Consider the following 22,141-nt stretch of genomic DNA (forward strand, 5'->3'; position numbering starts at 1 on the left):
TTTGTTGATGGAAAACTATTTAAGCTTTTAGCAATTTTCTTTTGTATTGTTATGCCGGAATTGATTAGGGATGAAATAATTGGATTTATCTAAACACCTTTATAAGAAGGGAAATCAGGTGTCTTCTACCATGAAACTAACGTAATTACTTTTGTCTAAACACCACACAGTGGTCAAATAAGTTATTGGTTGGTGGAATAGGATCACAGTTTGATTATAGGCTGTTAAGATCACCTAACAAAAAAGCAACATTCCCAAATACCCTACATCCTCCAAATTCTCAACAATGGCCACTGAAATCAAGAACAATTTCATTTTTGCTTGGTTTGTTCTTTGGGTTTGGTGTTTCTACAAGGTTGTTTGCAAAGGCCTCATCAACAACAATTTGAGGTTTGAACTTGGTGAAAGAAAACAACAAATACACAAAACTTCAAGAAAAAAATATAATACATGTGAGGGGGAAGGATTCTCCTTGAATTTTTCTAAAGGTTTTAGGTTGCGTTTTGAATAAGCTTATATTGGGTAGGTTTTTTTTACTATTTAGTTTATTTTTGTTACTATTCATGAATTTTATTGTATTATTTCAGTTAACTTTTAGTTTTATGTATAATACTCTCAGTAAAAAGTTTTCAATTTCAATTAAATAAGTAGATTCCAAATTGACACTTAATATTAAACAGATTATTTTTTGTTTTTTGTTTTTGTGCATATAGGATTATATATTATAAATTAATTTCCAATAGATGGCCTGAGTATTTGAGATTTTTTTACAGGTCCAATTCCTTCCAAGGTACAAAAAGCATTATCTAGCTTTTAATTGCATTTTGTGTTTTTGACTAATGTTTGAATCAGAGTTCTTAAATTAAGAATTATCCTTATTTTTTTTTTTTTTAAAGAAAAAGAAAAACTCATATTTTATGGGCATTCCCCGCACTTTTTCCTGACGTACTTTCTCCGCAACCAAACAGAAACAGAAACAGAAAACTCTCTCACCAGATTGAATTTCAAAATCGCAAATTCCATGGATCTCTTGCTCCAATTCCAACACATCCTCGAATCGGACCCTCTCATGTAAACCTCATATACCTCTCTTTTTTTTTTCTTTTTTTTTTTTCTTTTTTTTTCCCCTTATAGCAAAATATTGAAAATTTTACTTTGAATTTCATTTTTGGAGTCTTACAGAGATGAAGTTGGATTTGTACACCCGACCCAATTCGCGACGCTGACTGAAGACTCAACAGGCGATGCTGCGATTTCAGATGGTACAACCTTTTGGTGCAGAGATCACAAGCTGGGCGTCTCGACCCAGGCTGTTCTGCCATTGTACAATGCGGCCAAGCGTGCGTTTATTGCGGCAATGGAAGAGTACAAGAGACTCGGCGATGATGGATTGGAGAGTGAAATGATGAAGCATAGTAAGGCTCTCTTGTTGCTCAGCTCCGATTTCGGCACTGCCTGGAACTCTAGGTCTCTTATTAAAATTCAGTTTACTTATTTGAGTTTTTAATAGAATCGGTAATTTATCATGGTGTCAATTTAAAGAAGTTAAAAATGGGCCCCACTTATCACAACCGCTTAAACTTTTGGGAAAATCAGTAATTCAGCAACCCCAAATAAGCAACTGTGCAATGTAGCATGAGGTGATCCACTATAAGGCCTAGGCGAAGCTTGTGAGGTTGTAGTAGGTTCTAACTTAGAATCCATGCTTCGGTGAAGGCAGCCAATCATTTTATGTCTTCACTGTCTTGATTAGTGTGTATTGCATATAATTCATTTACCATTTGCCAAGTAAGTCTTGGTTATACACTAGAAGTTTCCGAATCCCCAAATCCCTATTTTGAATAGGTTCACATATAGTATGTATGTCAATTGACGAAATGAAAATTATGCCCTTCTCCAATGCCACCCTATAGGAAATCGCTCGCTATCTACAGCCGTGGAATTAGTGATACAAATTCAATAGTAAGTTTTACAGATTCTCTCTTTTAAAATGCAAATCTCTAGGAGTATTTTGTACACACTTCCTCTTTAGATGAGGTATCTACTCCATAAGCTATTATTTGGACAGGCCATAGAGGGCCTTTCTATAATAAACTGACTGACTGCAGACCCTGCTCTGCTCTTGCATAACTTTGAAGTGTATTTGTGTGTATTTTAATTCATTGAATTACTTTTGTATCTACTCCTAATACGGTGTCTTACGCATAATGCAGGAAGCTAGTTGTGTCTAAGAAGCAGCAGCTCTCAATGTATATGGGTGAACTTCTGTTGTCAGCTCTTGTTCTTTCATGTTCACCCAAAAGTGATCAGGCGTGGAGTCATAGGTAACATAGTTTTTAATGGTTTTGTATCATTTCTACAAAGCACGATATTCACATGTCATTCCCATTGGTTAGTTTTGCCTTAAGGGATAACATTATCAACTTGATGAACAGAACTTAGGCGGCCAATCTTTCTTTTTGTTCTTTAATTATCTCCTTGTTGATACACAGGGTTTTGTGTTTATTAATCTGATTTTTCACCTGGCCAAAATTTTTAGTTTTGTTCACATTCCTTTCTGATAGTATTTTTACTTTTCTGCCTGCCTGTTAAGGCTTTAAGTAATAACACAGAGTTCTTGTGCACATTGTCAATTTGCAGGAGATGGGTGATCAAGTCAATCACTGGAAAGTGTTCAGCTCTGCAAGAGATTTTGGGGAAAGAATCTGAGCTGGTGGAAAAAATAGCTGAGGTCTAAATTCAGTTCAGGAACTCCGTACTATTAAATTATGAAGGTTCATATATACATTTCATTATTGGAAAAACTCCATTCTCACATTTGCTGTGTTCGCTTGTTTCCCTTAAACACTACCTAGAGTAAACAAGAACTTCAGTTTCAAAAAACAATTTTGGATGAGTATGATTCAAGATTTGATAGTCACTAGGATGCTTCTCTGTTGAGTTATCTAGATCTAGTTCACCAAGAAAACACTCAATACCTGCGAACAGAAATAGAATGCATAAGTGTTTACCTTGCTACTGAGATATAGCTGGATTGTATCTTCTTATGTTCTGAAAAATCTGGCTACAAATGGGCAGGTGCATCTATCTTGATGGAGGTGAAACTATTAAGCCTCAAGATTGGAGATCACAATGCTGTTTTCCCTGGATTATGATTCAGTTCTAAGTTTGCCTCAAAGCCAAACAAAACTGACCCATGCACACCTAAGATTCTGCTACATGCCACTGCTTCTGTGGTTGGTTGTCAGCCATGACAATTAGCACTGCTGGCAGCAGATGATCCTAGTAGTTTTTAATCTTCTGGGATGACAAATTCCAGTATTGAGGTTGTATTTGATTGTACAGAAAAAGAGACGAAAATGCAATTCCTTCTTTTGTCTCCCACCTTTTTTGTGTTATTTTTATTTTTCTTTTGGACCGAAAGAAATTGAGCTCAAGCTGTTGAATGAAGCTTGATATTGTTAAGCTTTATTTCCAAGGATTTTGCATGATAAAAATTAAACTTATATAGCCTGTCTCTTGAAGAACTGGCATCCCAAATTGAAGGTGGAATTCCCTGTGCAGAGTTTGGACCATCTAATTATTCATATAATGGAGTGCATTATGTGATGACCCTTAGGGGAACTAGTTTATGGTCTTTCTATTTGACTACTTGACTTTCTTCTTTAATTATAACTTTTGACCATATCATTATGCAAATGTATCTTTAGCTTCTGCAATTGTCCATATATATTGGTGGTTTACCTATTGACATTTAGGCTTTAGCACACCTTATTTTGTTGGCATATCCGTCATGCTATGATGTTGAGGGAGAGTGTTCCAGGAAGAAACCTAACACTGTTTTAAGTTGACTTGCAGAGATCAAAAATGAACTATCGTGCATGGAACCATCGTTGCTGGCTTGTTTCATACATGACAAGAGAACAGGTGCTACATGAGTTAAAGAAATCCAGAAATTGGGCGGGGTTGCATGTTGCTGATAATTGTTGCTTTCATTATCGCAGAGTGAGTTTTCTTATGAATTTGAACAAGCTCCAATTTAAGTTCTGTGTCCTCACTCCCCCCCCCCCCCCCCCCCCCACCCAACCTTTTTCCAAAAAGGAGAAATCTGGTAATCATGCATAGATTAGGGGATTCCTACTTTCCTCGACACAAAGTTGGGGTTGTAAAAATTGGAAAAATATACACCAAACCTTTGAAGGACGAGGTTCGAGTTCACCATTCCTATTATTTCTAGGCCTCCAGTCTTTCAGAATATCTTAATTTTGCTAGCAATGTCATCATTAGTTTATTTCATTTAATCTATAAAACTTTAGATGTTTGCAGCATGACATATGGTTGTGATAACCGGTTATTTTCTGTTGCTTAACTGTTTGAAGAACCATTTACGGTCGCTAAAAGAATATGCCAATGCTTGGGGCAACTGGACTTTTAATTATCTTTTGATGGTTTCACTACTAATTTTTCTGAAAATGCATTGATCCCTAAATGAGATGTTCTTAATCAACAAAAAAACAACATTGTTTAATTTTAAGGTGTAAGAAATGGTTTAAACCATTGTAGTTGTATATGCTTTTGTATTCCTAGAGTGATAAGAACACAAGGCTGGACAGGAACACCATATTCTTCAAGAGAGAAAAAAAAAGTCATTAACCTCAAGTGAGAGAAAGATAGTGCAAATGTGCTTTAATTATCTTATTTGGAGTAAGGCGCTTATAATTTCTTACATGCTGACTGTGATGAGCTGGGATTTCCATACTTATCTCAATGTAACTTGCAATCGATTTTGCAGCGGCTAATACTCCGGATTTTGAAAGACTCAAAACTTGAAAATGCATCCCCTGGTTACTCTGTTGAAGAAGTATGGAAGGTAAAAATACTTTTTAACGTCTATGCATCATTACAAATTTTATTCATTTCTACAAGCAAGTTTGCTCTATATGTTCTTATCATTATGAATTGTATTCCATTTCTCCCTTCTCTCATTCCTCGGATCCTTATATGAGTGAATGTCAGCTTTAGGACAGTATTCTTTTTCTAATTTACTTTAGTTGAGTGATCTAAGTGATTTCATTCATAAGTTTTGGTGTATGTCTTGTATTCTTCCCATACTTGGGTTGCACCCCTTTTGCGCTTTATTAATGAACCTTTTACTTATAAAGAAGTTGCTTAGGAACCATAATTGAGTTCAACTTTTTTGGTCTGCTTCGTTTGTAGGTTTAAATATTGAGATAAATTAGATTATAAATTTATAGTGCCACTTCCTATTAGGATAAGCTTTTGGGTATCAGTGGCATTATTGATTCGTTTTTCTTAATAAATAAGCATTCTTTATGGGTGCTTGCATGTGCTACACACTACATGAAATAGAAATGGGGCTGGGTGATTCAAAAACAATGTTAGTTAAGCACTAAGACACTAATGTAAAATCCTTTGATGCCCAAAAGCATATTCTCTTAATCATGTGACTTCTTTTAGTTACAACTGCTGTTACTTATTGTTTTAGGATTTGTAGATTGCAACTGTGCTTTTTAAATGTCTTGAATATTTATACCAAGTTTTTTTTTTAAATGTCCTGACAATGTTGGTGTGACAGGAAGAGCTTGATTGGAATGAAATGTTGATAAAGCGTTACATAGGAAGAGAGGTATATGCCCTTAACTCAAAGCAACTCAACTATGCCTTAATCCTATTGGTGATGACTTTATGGAACCTTCTCAATTTTTTTTCTTTCTTTTTCTGATAAGTTTGATCAAACCTCTTCAACTAATACAGCTCTGCCACTTGTATTATTTTCATCCATTCTATCATATTTGAAATCATACTCATAGTCACTTCTCTTTACCTATTTATCATACACTTCTTCATTATGTCTACCTATGTTATTTTCAGACTCCCTCTACCTCTTTTTACTCCTTCAATCTGAAATTTAAAAAAATAAAATTAAAAAAAAAAAAAAAAAATCACCCTTGGCATGTACTTTTTTCTTTGGACTGACTATAGTGGCACATGGGTAGGATATTTTTTGAATTTTTTTATGGACAAAGTTTAGCTGCAAAATTGGTTTTACTCTTAGGCTACAACTTTACTCAATAAAATAAACATTACTACATATTTTGAAAATCTAACCGTTGAATTACATTTTCTTTACGCTCTAAATACACATGTTAAATTTTGTGTCAATCAAATATTATTTACTATATGATCTATAAGTTTATATTTTATGCATAATTTTAAACTACGAAAATTTACAATTTAAAAAATTTATTGATGACATAGCTATTGATCTTTAATTTTCTAGAAATTTTGCAAGTAGGGAGGATATAAGAAAATGTAATCTAATGATGGATTTGTTAAAATTTACCTCTAATAAAAAGATATTGAGTTCGGTTGTAACCTTAAGTTACAACTAATTTTATAGTTAAACTTTGTCATTTTTTTATTATTAATCGGCAGACACTTTATATAGGAGATGATTGTTCTCAACCCTGAAATTGGTGGGGTTAAGCGTGATAATAGTACATAGATCTGAAAAAGGATCTGTAATCTTCCTGTCACCTTAATGTTTGCAGATTGCAACGTGATAACATTGATAATCTGTACTAACTACACATTGTCTAGCCAAATCCAATTCTCTCATTTGTTGATTCTTCCCCCAACTAAAGAAGATATTTGATGTATTGTTTTGACGCTGTTATCCAGGAATCAACTAAATACCCATGGTCTCTGTTTTACACTATACTAGCATTTCAGATACATAACAACCCCTCACCCCCAGAAAAAGAAGTATTTTTAAGAACTGTAGTCCACCAACATATGAGTTATTGCATTATGAGACTTTCTTATTGCAGTACCTTTGTTCATGATGTCATTTCTTCAATCAAAGAAATGAAGTCTATCTTTGTAACCAGAAATTTTGTGGTCCGATCATATATTAAAAGAAAAAGAAAAAGAAAAAAAGAAAAGTGGTTCCATGCGGGTGTTTACCTTTTTTTAAGTACTCCATTAATGATCCTATTATTTAAGAGTTTTTATCTAATGACTTTCATTTCAAACAGGCACTTTGGCTTCATCGTCGCTTCCTTTCTTTGTGTTGGATGAAGCAATTTGCAACCGATCTCCATGATGTATCCTGCCATTCTGAGCTAAAGACCAGCACAATTAACAGCTTCAATTCCTTTATTGATAATGAGTTGCATCTCCTCAACTCTTGCTCAACTGTTCCGGATAATGACTTCGAGGATTTCCAAGTGCAAGCCACATTTTCTGCCACTTACATATTATGGCTGACAAAGGTAAATTATCTTTTGTCTTTTTAATTTCCATTTTCTCCTGTCAGCTGGATGCTTAGATTTTTGTTGTGTATCAGCAAATCCCGGAGTTTTGGTCTGAATTCCAAGAGAAGCTTACAATAGGAAATCTGAAGGCTATGCTGAGCAAGGTGTGCCCAGAAAGGTCATTCCTTTGGGATTCTTTAATAGATTAGATGGAAACGCCTGACTAATTTGTGAGGGAGTAAACGTTTTCTTTGACCCTATCTGACATTTCTCATCTTTTTTTCTTTAATTCTTTTACCTTTTTTTCTTTTATATTTTTACCTTCTTTTTCTTCTCCACTCTTGTTGATTCATGTAGCGATGATATTAACAATGTATATTATTTGGTTTTCAATTTATACTTTTAAATGGTGTAGACTATGTGAGTATGTGATGAACACTTTCGGTATATTTATTTTGTATTAAAAAAATATATTATAAAATTAATAATGATCCTAAAATGATATATTGAAATAAATTGATATCACAATATTTCGTTTGAATAGACAAACTAAAACGATCATTAAAACAGAATTGATAACTTTGGTTTTCTCATGGTTGATAATGACTAAATTACTAAAAGTAAACTAAAAAAATTAAGAGCGGATAGTGAACAAATAAATAAGGTATACTTGGATGTGAGTTGGGTAGCATAACAATTTATCAAGACCGAGTTTCTCTATAATAAAAATTGTGGCTATCAAACAGCATATCCAAATATGCCATTGAACGACAATCACAAACGGTGAGATCAATAGCGGGAGGAATGGTACAATGGTTCTAGTTCGATCGTCTCTCTCTTACTCTCTCAAATTGACCTAAGTTTCTCTCTCTTCTTTCCATTGGGTTCAGATTATTAATTTTGGTATTTTAAATTTCACGTGCGTTTTTTGTTAGTATATTAATGGTAGAATAATTGAGGTATTAATTTGGCATGTGTAAAGCTCATGGAGTAAATTGACCAAAATAAAAGTTTTTTAAAGTGTAGTAGCAACCACCTTAAAGCTCAAGGGGCGTGCATTTTTACCACAATTTTGTACTCAAAATACAACTTTCACTAGCAAGCCTTTTTGCAAGTAATTTGTTGGTTAGTGTAGCAATCATTGATGACATGCAAATTCATTGTGTTTAGTAAAATCTGTTGTAATTGATTAAGTTGAATAAATATTATCTATTAAATGTTGTAAGTGTGGCAAATTTGAGTTAAAACACATTTTTGATGTAATTCAATCCTTAGCTTTTAGTGTCTAAATTAGTATTCAACTTCAACTATTTTTAAGACACTCGAAAACTACTCAAGATCATGGAAGCTCTGCTGCCTCGACTATGGGCTTGACTCCATGTGATCGATCATGCTTTAATGAAGCTTGACTCGTGCTTGACATAACTTAACCGATCAAGCTGTGGGATTTCAGAAATTGAATTTTCAGTTTTAGCCCAAGATGACTTGACCCACTTAGGACCTGTGCACTAAGATTCCCAAAGTATAAAAGCTTAATTTTAGAGCCATCATCAGAAGTGAGAGAACACACAGATGATGTTATTGATGCCAAAAGAAAATTCAAATCATCTTGCCACTAATGCTCATATGGATTATTATTCAATTTTTTATTCTCCTTAACCTTCTAGGAATTCCTTTGGATTGTAGAATTCCTGTAGATAGCAATCCATCTGATAGATCTGATATGAGAAAAGTTTTGTAGCAAAGGAATAGTTTGCAGATCTAGAAGGTATTTTTTATGGTAAGCTACACATGTAAACAGTGAGTCTTGAACCCAAAATATCACTCTTTAACTTTCTCTGACAAGGAGAGTAAAGTACCATTTGTGCTACAGCTCATTAGCAAGATCTTTTTTTTTTTTTTTTTTTTGAGAAGCGCAAGTTCTTTTTTATGATCTTTACCTCTTTAATTTTTTGGTCAAACATTCATAATATCACAACAAGGCATGGCATTCTATATATGTCACCTGCAAACTATCTTAACTGAAAAATAAAGAAATACAACATATTGTTGGGACATTAGAAGTTCTAAAACATTCATGTTTTGTCTAACTTGAATAATTCGGACATTAGTAAGATAAAAATCACGCAAGCAATCAAACATGAAAACTCACACCATATTTTACGTGAAAAACCATGGGACAAATCCAAATAATTCACAATAATAAAATAAAGATTACAACACTTAAGATAATGCTTACAACTTTAGTTCTCAACAAATCAAGAAAAATATAAGAAGTTTAAATCTCTGGGATTTAATATAATGTCACCACAAAAAACCAGAACCTGATCAAGTACTTACCTCACTGTCATGTATCATTATGTGATGCAATATGCAAGCTATACTACCATTATGAAAACCACCATGAAAAGGTGAATGCTGTAGACAGTTTCAAAGGTGCCACTAAAACTACCTGTTTTCCTTATTATGGTACATAAATTGTCAGTTATTTGCATGATCATTTCCCTCTTAAGCAAAATACAGTTACCCATATGGACCATAGTTTAGAGTTCAACCTGCAATAATAAACAAGTTGAAGGAATAAGAGAATAAAACAGATAGCATAAGACAATTTTGTCATGATTTGCAGGTAAGATTATGTTGTAGCATGAAACATGCACTCTAGTGCAACTTCTAGGATCACTACCTCCATAAAAAATACCTCAGTGTTTGTTGGCTACAGTTTGTTTCGCATTACCCATTTTCTTCTACAGATTTTGTAATAGCAAAAAATGAAAGCCAATTTCCATTTTCACTAAATTTCATTCTGTTTTTTTTTTTTTTTTTAAGAAAGTATACAATGCTGCAATTCATAATAAATCTCTTAAGAAAAGAATCAAATTAAGATTACAGCCCAGTTTTAAGGAACTTTCTTTTCAATAGGTTGAAAATATATAAAGGTAAGCTAAAGGCTAATTCGACAAATGCTAAGCATTTTCTGTTTATGCATTGCATTAGATGTAACTAAACATATTTTCTGTCTATACAAAATCTTCACGTAAATTATTAGCCATAGGCCCAAATAAATCAGACTTGTACTCTTGCTATGGTTTGGTCTTATTCCTAACTACATTAGACTGTGTCTAATACTAAAAATTTAAATTGCAAGCATATCTTGAATTTTAGTTTTACAGATTTGCAGAAAAGTAAAGGCAATGATGGATAAACTTTTGTGGTGCATTTTAAAGGGAAATTTGATTACTAATTCAGAGATAAAAGCAAATAAAATAGAGTACATTAATTTGTTTGGCGTTCTATAATTACATATATCCTCAAGGAAAAAAACTAAACTTTCTAGTAAACTCCTCGAGTGAGACATGATAGAATACAAAAAGAAAAGAAGTCACAAAAAACCAATAAGAAATTGATTCTATTCCTCTACCAAGAAGACTGTGATTGTTAATCCAACTAATGAACCCAAAACATTTAACATCTTCATATATAATGGTGGTCATTCTATGCATTCCCACATGCCATGAAACACTTATGCCTCTGAGACAATGAAAAGGCACAATTTATTGACTTAGGAACTTAATAAATAGCAACTACGTAACCCTATAACATTAAGACTAGATGATCAGCAGCAATTATAGGTTCAAGCTATGAGGGCTTCCCTCTTTGTTCTTAAAATGAATTATCACTTGTTGATTGAAAATAGGTTTCAAGAATACAAAATTATGGATGGAAGGCCGAGTAAAGGTGTTATTTAAAAATTAACTAGTTTGCTTTTCACATGCCACCAACCCAGATGGATTACTAAAGAAGACTAGATTACAGGTTATTTATATTTATAAAATTAAATTAAATTAAAAAGAAAAAAACTAGATTACAGGTTAAGCTTTTTAGCAACATCTTTGAAGTTATAACAGAACATTTTGTACATTAAGCCTATTGCACGATGGTTAGATTGAGTGAGGCCAAATGAGAACAGAGAATTTTGCATTATGTTCCAAATGAGTGAGACCAAAGCATTCCTATGCCCTTGAGGTTGGAAAAGTTAGACTATGGGTTAAACAGCAAATGCAACAGCATCAGAAGAAGAGAAAGAAGAATATAAATATTATTGACTAATTTGGATGTGTCCATTTTTTCATGTCATTCCAAATTGGGCAACTTCCAACAGGGAAAAAAAGGTGGTGGGGGGGGGGGGGGGGGGTGGGGGCGGGGATTTCTTAGCCCATGCACATCCCCTCTACTCCTAGTGCTAACACCCCACTCTTCCCCTTCTTCAATGGCAGGAAACTCCTGAGTCCTGAATCACAAGGACAAGAAATCTACACTGTTTTGTATCCAATCTCTAAAATCAGTACACTAATCCTATGTTTGGATGGAGGGAGAGTAGACGGGTAGTAGAGGGGAGGTGGCCAGAAGGTGGCTGGAATTTCCAGCAACCTCCCTCCAACCAAACATAGGGTTAACCATGAAAATAAGCAAACTAAATTCCAAGCCCTAAAACTTAAGGATAGAATTTACATAAGTTGAAAATCATTGAAATATAGATGTCACCTGTCACCTTCCACCATATAATATGGATTACTCAGGAAATGTGCCAGTATAAATGTTAGGACTTTTAGTGGGTGGACAATTCCATGACAAATTATTTGTAACTATTGATCTTACATTTCATCGTTTTCATGTAATTATGTGGATTGTTATTTGTATTGGGCTGGTTGTAGAGATTTGCCACTGTGGAAGCTTTGTCAAAATAAATTTGACACTCAAAAGAAAAGTATTTTGTCAAATACTTTGTGATAAATCTCACCACACTCAAATAGAATACACAAAGGAGTTATCAATAAAATAGAATTTTTATTGATGCTTAATACATTACACACACTTTGCTACACACACCATTCTTCACTATTTCACTCACTACTTATTTCCTCACTTATTTGCTATCTCCCTACACTTTTTATTAAATAGCTATATCACTTCTTTCTTATTAGATGCCTTACATGCATAACTGTAGAAGCTATATATAGAACTTTGAAGCTATATATAGAACTTACAAAGGAGACAAGAAAACAGAGCAGTAATAGCTTCCACCTAAAAGCAATTGAAACTATTCTACAAAGTTGCAATTGTTGAAATCATGGAGAAGAAAAGTCAAGGAAAGTATATCTTTCCTTATTAGAACTCAGCCTCCCACGTTATTAGCATTCTTCACAGTTTCTCCACACCTTGCTTGTAGTCACAAATGCAAAATAGTTGAAGAAATTATCACCGGCCTAGTGCTATGTGATGACTCTCACATTGGTGAGGTGAAGTGCTACAAGTGTTGAAATCGAAGTTGGAAGTGGCAGAATTGTGAGAACCTGAGACAACTCAGTTAATTCTTCTCTGCTGTTCTAACCCATACCCTCACTATACAAGATCCCGTTTTCAACAAATTTTGCACACCGAATTCCTATCTGCAGAGCTAGAGAGTACCCAAAAAAAACCCCTAGATCTTTAACCCTCATCAATCTCTCTACCTTCTCCCTCTCAAATTGTCAAATTTCAAACAGGAGATTAAGACCATCACACCCATTACTATCTTAAGAGTTTTGGTGTTGATTGGAGCTTGGGAATCACTGGAACAGTCTCAGAATTGCCAAGGAGAAATGGAGATTGCAATTGGAGGCTCAATTGCGGATATGGAGGCTAATGAGAAGAAAGGATTCAAGGAATCGGTTGCTAGTAGGAGTTGGAGGCTCAAGTACATAGTTACTACTTAGCTTGGAGGGTTTGTATTCAGTATGTGTTGCAACTATTCTCATAAGTGGATTGTTTGGTGTTGTGATGCCCTGGAGAGGTTTTTCCGCCTTGATCTTAGGTTTTCCTCCTCATCAACACTTTGGTGTTCTTGTGGGTGATTGATTTTTTGATCCATGCATGCTTATGTTAATTGCCTAATTATGTAAACAATTGGTCTTAAATTCGATATTTATCATAAGATTGACATTTACAGTAAATATTGGAGCCTAAATTGTTTGAATTAGATTAGTGCAATTCTCAATACACTTGCTGCAATATAAAATGATAAAGCGGTTTTTTTTCAGTGGCCTTTTCTCAAATGTGCATTCATGCATGAAAATATGCTTCATCATAAAATGTACATCCCCAAGTATTAGGATCTGATGTTTGTTTTAAATGAGGCCAAAAGAAAGTTAAATATTTAGCATGAGGTTATTATGGATGGAGAAAATGAGAAAATGATAAGGAAAAGCAAATTGATGATGGAGCATAAATATTGAGATAAACCTTACATTAGAAGAGTATATAATCGAAATCGAACAAAGCCAATGTATATGTAGTTTCTTCTTCTTGCCTGTACTTCACACTCTTCCATGTAACGAAACACTTCAAACTGTAAGACAAGAAAAGAGCACATGTCAAGAGTTGAAAAATAAAGATAAAGAAGTATGGACAGATCCTAGATTGCTTTTCATGTGTCACCAAATCAGATTGACTACTAAAGAAAACCAGCAAGCCAGATTAAGCTTTTTTGTTGCATCTTTGAAGTCATAGCACAGCTTTCTACAAAAAGCCCCATGATATGATGTTAGGATTGAATGAGGCCCAAAGCACAACAAAGATATTTCATGGATGTATAGACTGAACAGGAGCAAAATATTTGCTCAAGCACAAAATATGCTTTCTCATATTTCAGAATGTGATGTCTGGTTTAAATGAGGCCAACAAAATAAATCTTTAGCATAAGGTTTTTACAGATGGACAAGACAATAAGGAAAAAACCATCTCTTAACAGAAGATTAAGAAGAATACGTAGATATACCTTACAATAAAAGAGAAGATAAGAAACAACAAACTTCCAAATTTCTCGTCACATATATTATATATATCACCACTTGGAAACTTTTTTAAATACAAATTTATAACAATGTTATGTTGATGGATATTGCACAATTTTGTACAAATTGGACAACAATGTTCTTTAGAACTAGCAACTAGCAAAAGCAAAATAAAATGAGATGCGCAAGATGGAATTAAGTTTAGACACAAGAAAAAGTTGTTATTCAAAAAAAAAATATATATATATATATATATATATATAGAAATATTTAAAAGGTGACTTTTCTCCATCTTTCTGTAATTCTTTTTCCTAGAAATAACCAGATAATATCAAAATCCATAAAGGGTATAACAATGTTGAAAAGAACACTTCTGTTTTATTGAACCAAGAACAGAAATTATGTAAGAGCATAAATTTTACGAGGAAGTGTATGTGCGTTCTAGACAAGATGAATGTCTAGTCATGAATTCTATATCACTTTCTAAACAAATTCATCATTAAATCCTTACATAATGCATTGAACATCACAATTTGGAAACTTTAAAAAATAAAAAATAAAATAAAGAAAAAGAGTTAGAAACAAAAACTTTGAAAACAAAAGAGCATCATTTTATGTAACCATAATTGGATTTAATATGAGCAGTCATAATTAGAGTCCCCTCAAACAAAAACTTTGAAATGCACTGAGTGTTCTAAAAGATCGGTTATGCTTTCACCAACAAAATCAAGTCAAATAATTTTAAACTCAAGCTCTAGTTGATTGTGTGGACTCTAATTCCAAATTAGCAATTAAATCGCTTCATTCACCATAGGCCTTAATAACACCGAGTTCCAATTCCACAATAAAAGCACAGTTTTCCAATCCCAAATAAACGAAATTCAAATTCAAATCTAAACTTATTGCAACCATAAGTGGCCTAACCTTTTTTTGCTTTTCAATAGATAATCTTACAAGCATTCACACATTTCTGTGCTAATATGGATATCTCTCACAAAGTCCTGATTAACTTGTTTTTGAGAGATAAGCGGGATAATTAATTAATATTTTATTATAACATGGAAGAAATTACCTGTGACTGGATCAGACTTCTGCAACACTTAATCAAGCCGAGAATGAACTTTGGCGACACAGACACACACACAAATCAACATTGATAAATCTCTACTTGTAGCTAAAATTTGTGAACCTAGAAACGCAAAGATCATTGGCCCTCTTCTTCGTCCTCAGACTGCTCTTCTTGGTCAAACTCTTCTTCATCATCTGAAATGAAGAAAATGGGCAAGATCGACATAAACATTAAACCGTAAATGAAATAACCTAATCAAATTATTGAGAATTTGATAAATTCATCAACCTACGTTGTTAGTAATTATTTCCCAGTGGGAAATTTTGGCAGAAAATAAGAATATTAATTGATTTATTATTATTTTTTGGGCAAAATAAAAGGAGGAGCCCGAGAAGAAGTAGAAAAAGTTACCTTGTCGAATAACTTCTTGACCGTCTCTTTGCACTTCAATTCCATCAATATTGATGTTTGGGATATGGGAAATCTTGGCCCAGCCCTCTCCTGTCCCTCTTTGGTAACGTTCGTGGAGAATCGGACTCTCATTCACCGAAAACTCCCGCAATGAAGTTTTAAAAAGGAAGTCCGGCAGGGACTTTAACTCTGGGCAGTCTTGAATTTCCAACTGTTGAAGACAGGGCATTATAATAATACAATCTTCCTCTTCTTGTCCTCCAATCCCAATCCATTCTTCCCAATTGCGCAAACAATCAAACGAGAGAGTTTTCAAATTTGGGAATATTTTGATTATGCCGTCTTTCTTGTTTTCAGATTCTATTCCCAAAAATTCAACACCCACCTTTTTGAATGGAAATAAGGCATAACCTATATGTAAATATTCAAGGAACTGAAGCTTTCCCAGAGGAGGTAAGCGCTCTAAATTTTCGCCAGCTGTCAGAGTAAGGCTTTTCAATTTGGCTAGGGACATCATCCAATTAGGGAACATTGTGGTGCCCCGGTACGAATCAATTTCTAACTTCTCCAAGCCTGGAGGTGGCTCTAAGGCATTCAGAACTGATACATCAGTCTCCATTCTTCCTCCATCATTCTCTACGTTCTCTCCAGAAAAGTACAGATACAAATCACGGAGGCCTATCTTTTTATTGAGCTCTGCATTCTTGGCCTCACACGCATTTACCACATTCCCCAGCCTACATATTTTAAGAGTTCCTTGAAGGTGGTTCAAATCTTTTAATTCTCCGAGTCCACATCTTTGGCTATCATCCTTGCCACCTACAAAGAAATGACCTAATTTTGTAAGAGAGCTCAATCTCCCAGTCCCTCTTGGAAACTCAAAATGATAATTCAAAGGTTCTTCGAAAATAAGACGTTTTAAATTAATCAGTTTACTCATCCCCTGTGGTAATTTCTTGAACCCAGCTGAGTGATTACTTGTAATATTCAAAAATTGTAGATTGCATAGATTACCTATGGTTTCAGGCAATTCGTTTTCTAGCCAAGTAGGTATGTTGAGATACCTTAAATGCATCAAATCTTCTATTTCATCTGAAACCTTTAATTTACCATAATGACAGCTCAAACTTAATGTCCGTAAACATCTAAAATGATGGAACAACTTGGACACATTATAACTATCATGACCTACAACAATGAGGGTGCGTAGATTTTTTGCGCTGTAGATGGACTTGGGAATTTGAGCATTTTGTGGAATTTCTAAATACAAATGCCGAGCATTTTGAAGATTTGGCCTGTACTCTTCGTAACCATCAATTGTGATGCATTCATTTTTTGCCATGAACTGTGCCAAATCATGCACTATATCGTGCATCTTGAACCTCCTAATATTTTCATCATCTTCATCATCCCTAAAATCTTGGAAGAGAGAGCGAATGAATAAAATTTCTAAGTAATCACTTGCCACACTTCTTGCATTCGACTTAATATAACCTTGTGCCATCCACATAGATACCAAATCCTCATCAGAAAAGTCATAATCTTTTGGAAAGAGAGCACAATATAAGAAACACCGTCTCAGTGGCAAGGGCAAATCATAATAACTCAGTAACAATGGTGCAAAAAGACCTCTTTCAACGTCTTCGAATTCCCACAATCTACTACAAAAAACCTTCTCCCACTGTTCCTTCCGACTCTTGAAGCGCATGAGACTCCCTAGAGTCCTTGCAGCAAGGGGCAAGCCTTTGCACTTGTCTGATATTTTCCTACCAATCTCTTCTAAATCCTTACATTGCTCAGAATCCCTGTCAGAAAATGCTATTGTACTAAAAATCGACCAGCAGTCATCATCAGACAATTCCTCCAAATTGATCATTTTTGCACTTCCCATAACTTGTGCAACTCTATTGTTACGTGTAGTGACTAGAATTCTACTGCCTTGGGCAGCATTTTGGAGTGCAAGTCTAAATGGCTCCCACAATGTGGAGTCTTCAGTCCACACATCATCAAGGACAAGAAATAGCTTTCTTCCCCGAACCCATTCACACATTTCATCCATTAGACTTGGCCAGTCAGTAGTACTGTTGGAGTCACCACCTCCACAAATTTTAATGATTGCTTTGGCAACCATAAACTTATTGAAACGATCAGAAACACAAACCCACCCTTTTTTCTCAAAATGGGCCGAACTCAACTCACTATCATTATAGGCTAGTTGAGCAAGAGTGGTTTTCCCAACACCACCCATGCCCGCTAAAGAAATGACATGTGGGCTTCTTTCTTCTTCATTACCCTTGCCCAATAGGCTGTTCACTAGATCACCCTTAACCTCATCACGACCGAGAATGCTCGACACATCAACGTGGGAATCCGTTAGTGGTCTCATAACTTCTTCATTGCCACGAGTCAGTACAAACCGGTACATATCTCCCTCTCCGTCAATCTCATCTAACTTTTCAGTAATTTCTTTTATCTTAAGAGCAATATCACGACGCTGAAAAAAAGTAGAAACAAGGGACAATACCTTCCTCCTCTTAGCAGTACTAGCTTCAGCTTCTTCTTCTTTCTCAATGTCTGCTTTGATCTTGGCAGTGTTCCACTCATCCAACACGTCGCCCATCTCGTAGGATACGTCGTTGAGCTTTTTTAACCAAAGCCTCACAGCTTCCTCCTTCACTTGCCTTTCCTCTGCATCGTTGAGCTTTGCCTGGATCTCGTGGAATTTGCGTTCAAGCTTTTTGACTTCTTCCTTGACATTTACAATCGACGCGACCTCTGAAGCAAGAAGCGAACCAAACCGGTCCTTGAACTCTGAAGCAATGAGTGAACCAAGCTGGTCCACGATGGTAGAAACAAGAGCCCAAGCCATACTTTGGAAATGGAAATTTTTTTTTTTTTTTTTTTTTTTTGAAAATCAAGAAAAGGAACTCTTTTTGGTTGATAACACAAACACAAACACAAAGAGACTACTAATGAAAGAGCAAATTGTAGATTGTGGAGAAGAAACGCAACCAACAGATTTAGGCGTAGCAGCTACAAGAAATGGAAATTTTTTGTTTTTTTTGAAAATCAAGAAAAGGAACTCTTTTTGGTTGATAACACGAACACAAAGAGACTACTGATGAAAGAGCAAATTGTAGATTGTGGAGAAGAAACGCAACCAGCGTAGCAGCTACAACAAATGGATTTTTTTTTTTTTTTTTTTTTTTTTGAAAATCAAGAAAAGGAACTCTTTTTGGTTGATAACACAAACTCGAAGAGACAACTGAGGAAAGAGCAAATTGTAGATTGTGGAGAAGAAACCGACAGATTTAGGCGTAGCAGCTACAAGACCAAGATATGGAAGTGCAATCAATCAATAATGTCAGTCAACGCGGAGATTAAGCCTTTGGTTGTCTCAGAGGGCCCACCTTCACACGTGCCGGTGAGTAAAGAGGGCCTACAAACCTTCACATGTGGTCAATTACTAGTAGTTCACATCTGTTCACTGATTTTATTTTATTTTACCTACCCATTAGATTATGCTTCACCTCATTTTCAAAACTGGATTAGACAGCTCAATTTCATTCAAAAAAATGGGGAAAAAATAATAATAATAAAAAATTAATCATGCATAGTTCTCGTGAGATTTCTTAATATCGTTCGAATGAATTTTAGAGGTATTTGATACATGTAATTAAAAATATATATTTTATTATTTGAAAATATGTGTAAAAATATGTGATTGTGAAAAAATGTATACATCTGAATAAAAAAATATATATAATATTATTTAAAAACTAAAAAAATATGTGTTTAAATTGTCATATCAGTGCCTTATATTTTGGGTTCTTAGTGGACCAAAATTTCCTTAACGTGTTTTTGTCTTTTTCTCTAAAAATAATAATAATAATAAATTACTTGATGTGGCTTGGAAATAACCTTCCAGTTTCCATATGTCCACCTACCTAGAAAGTAGATATCATTTGAAATCAAAATTATTTATCTTAATGGTATTGGTGCAAGTGCAACACCAATTTGGTTCTCGTTCCAATATTGAATATACTACATTTTCCCAGAAGTTGAATATAATACTAGAATTCTCACTGATGTCTGGATGATCTTGTCACAAATGTTTAGTTTGGGTTGGGTATTGAACTAAAACTAAGATCCAAAAGTGGGTTGTGAATAATTTGGTAATGGATTTTTGAGCTTGAAGGAAGTTGTAGTGATTCTAAATCTCTTGTTTAATTAAGTGTTAGCAACTGGGATGTTTGGTTTTGTTTGGATGGCAACCGAATAAAATTATGGCCTTGTTTGGTGAGCAAGTTCTAGCACATTTTTGAGCATTTTAAACAATCTTACACACATTTCAACACATTTTTTGACCCACACGTAATCACGTATATCAAAAATATCCAAACAACATTACTCAAACTCCTCTACCAAACGGGCCTTATATTCTTTTTTATTTTTTTAGTTTTTTTAAGCTTTTTAATTTTTAATTTTTTTTAATTGACTTTACATTACTTGCTTGGCATGGGATGATTTGATTGGTTCATCTAGCATACATAATATGCTTATATGTTACTTAATGAAGGTGTGGACGGAAGGGTTCCCATTTCCCAATCAAAATATTGGTAAAATTAGGGAAGCAAATTAAAATTTTTAAAACTTTAGGGGCAAAATAAATATGAATCCAAACTTTATGATTTGTAATTTACAATTTTATATAATAAAAAAATTATATATATTTTTAGGATCGTCGAAGAACTCAAATGGGTAGCATGCTGCATGGAGATTGGAGTCTCGAAAGGGATTTTTCTTTTAGACACTGATCAGATTGATAAGCCATATACAGGATAATTTTTTGAATTTTTTTTATTATTAAGAGAATTAGAATAAGAAAAGAAAAAAATAACGGAAGATAAAGAGATAAATGAAAAGTGATATTAAGGTAAATATTAGTGAGGAAATGAAAAGGTAAAAGGAATGAGAAAAATTAGAGAAAGTATAACAATAAATTGAGAAATTATATAATACGAAAAAAAAAAAAAGTTAAATGTGTGAATAGTACCTTAGTTTTAAAGAAAAATTTGGATACCGTTTATTACTGAAAACTGAAAACATTGTAGCAAAATAATTTTTAAATATGTGAATAGTGTAATGTGACCCAGTTTTTAAAAAAAAAAAATTACTAAAAAAGTACATATAGATCCTATGAACAATACATGAGACCCACTAAAAAAATGCACCAACTAGAAAACGCGCAAAATGCGCTTCCCAAACTCATACATAGTCAATTAGTTCACATTTGTTCACTGATTTTATTTTATTTTACCCACCGATTAGATTATGCTTCACCTCATTTTCAAAATTGGATTAGACAGCTCAGTTCCCTTCAAAAAAAAAGAAAAAAAAAAAAAGAAGAAACTAAATTAATCATGCATAGTTCTCGTGGGATATTTTAATGAATTCATATCGAATGTGGAAAAATGGTCAGTAAGCTCGTTAAGATATTGTTTGAATGAATTTTATATTTTGGGTTTTAAGTGGACCAAAATTTCCTTGATGTGTTTTTGTCCTTTTCTCTAAAAATAATAATAATAAATTACTTGACGTGGCTTGGAAATTACCTTCCAGTTTCTATATATCCACCGACCTAGAAAGTAGAAACCATTTGAAATCAAAATTATTTTCTTAATGGTATTGGTGCAAGTGCAACACCAATTTGGTTCTCATTCCAATATTTTCGAATTTACTACATTTTCCCAGAAGCTGAACGTAGCACTAGAATTTTCGCTTATGTCTGGATGATCTTGTCACAAATGTTTAGTTTGGGTTGGGTATTGAACTAAAACTAAGACACAAAAGTGGGTTGTGAATAATTTGGTGATGAGATTTTGACTTTCGAGCTTGAAGGAAGTTGTAGTGATTCTAAATCTCTTGTTTAATTAAGTGTTAGCAATTGAGATGTTGGTTTTGTTTAGATGGTAAGAGAGTAAAATTATATTCCTTTTTATTTTATTTTATTTTTCATTTTTTTAAAGATTTTTTTAGCTTTTTGATCTTTTAAAGTTTTTTAATTGACTTTACATTACTTCTTTGGCGTAGCATGATTTGATTGGTTCATCTAGCATACATAACATGCTTTTAGATGTTACTTAGTGAAGGCATGGGCAGAAGTTTCCTATTTCCCAATCAAAAAATTAGTAACATTAGGGAACCAAATTAAAAATTTTAAAACTTAAGGGGCAAAATAAATATAAATCCAAACTTTATGGTCTGTAATTTACAGCCTTCTCCTTCACTTTTCTTTCCTCTGCATCGTTAAGCTTTTCCACTTCTTCCACAACATTTAGCATGGACGTGAACTCTGAAGCAAAAAGTGAATCAAGCCGGTCCATTATGGTAGAAACAAGAGCCCGAGCCATACTTGGAAATGGAACTCTCCTTTTTTTTCTTTTTTTGAAAATCAAGAAAGGTAACTGTTTTTGATTGATAACACAAACACAAAGAGACTACAGATGAAAGAGCAAATTGTTGATTCTGAAGAAGAAACTAAGCAAACA

At 34.0% G+C, this 22,141-nt stretch overlaps 2 protein-coding genes across 15 annotated transcripts in view; one reads left to right on the forward strand and one right to left on the reverse strand.

Annotated features, from left to right (window-relative positions):
• The window catches only part of LOC126717544 (uncharacterized), a 111,128-nt gene extending 103,432 nt beyond the window's left edge, over positions 1-7,696 (forward strand). For 2 of the 6 annotated variants that reach the window (XM_050419340.1, XM_050419339.1), the window contains 8 exons: positions 1,183-1,467; positions 2,214-2,324; positions 2,641-2,731; positions 3,859-4,005; positions 4,793-4,870; positions 5,597-5,647; positions 7,059-7,295; positions 7,370-7,696. In XM_050419340.1, the coding sequence (XP_050275297.1) occupies positions 1,183-1,467; positions 2,214-2,324; positions 2,641-2,731; positions 3,859-4,005; positions 4,793-4,870; positions 5,597-5,647; positions 7,059-7,295; positions 7,370-7,486 (1,117 nt within the window). In that variant the 3' untranslated portion in view covers positions 7,487-7,696. Of the gene's footprint in view, positions 1-901; positions 1,072-1,174; positions 1,468-2,213; positions 2,325-2,640; positions 2,732-3,858; positions 4,006-4,792; positions 4,871-5,596; positions 5,648-7,058; positions 7,296-7,369 lie in introns of those variants that run through there. The other 4 variants (XM_050419338.1, XM_050419342.1, XM_050419341.1 and 1 more) reach the window with 4 other exon arrangements.
• Positions 1-19,003, reverse strand: part of LOC126717543 (putative disease resistance protein RGA3) — a 116,085-nt gene extending 97,082 nt beyond the window's left edge. For 2 of the 9 annotated variants that reach the window (XM_050419325.1, XM_050419327.1), the window contains exon 1: positions 17,085-19,003. In XM_050419325.1, coding sequence (XP_050275282.1) covers positions 17,085-18,459 — 1,375 coding nt within the window. In that variant the 5' untranslated portion in view covers positions 18,460-19,003. Of the gene's footprint in view, positions 1-9,467; positions 9,833-13,559; positions 13,666-15,182; positions 15,374-15,590 lie in introns of those variants that run through there. The other 7 variants (XM_050419328.1, XM_050419331.1, XM_050419330.1 and 4 more) reach the window with 5 other exon arrangements.
• Positions 19,004-22,141: the final 3,138 nt, after the last annotated feature.

The sequence above is a fragment of the Quercus robur genome, chromosome 3 (genome assembly GCF_932294415.1).
Source record: "Quercus robur chromosome 3, dhQueRobu3.1, whole genome shotgun sequence".
Lineage (NCBI taxonomy): Eukaryota > Viridiplantae > Streptophyta > Magnoliopsida > Fagales > Fagaceae > Quercus > Quercus robur.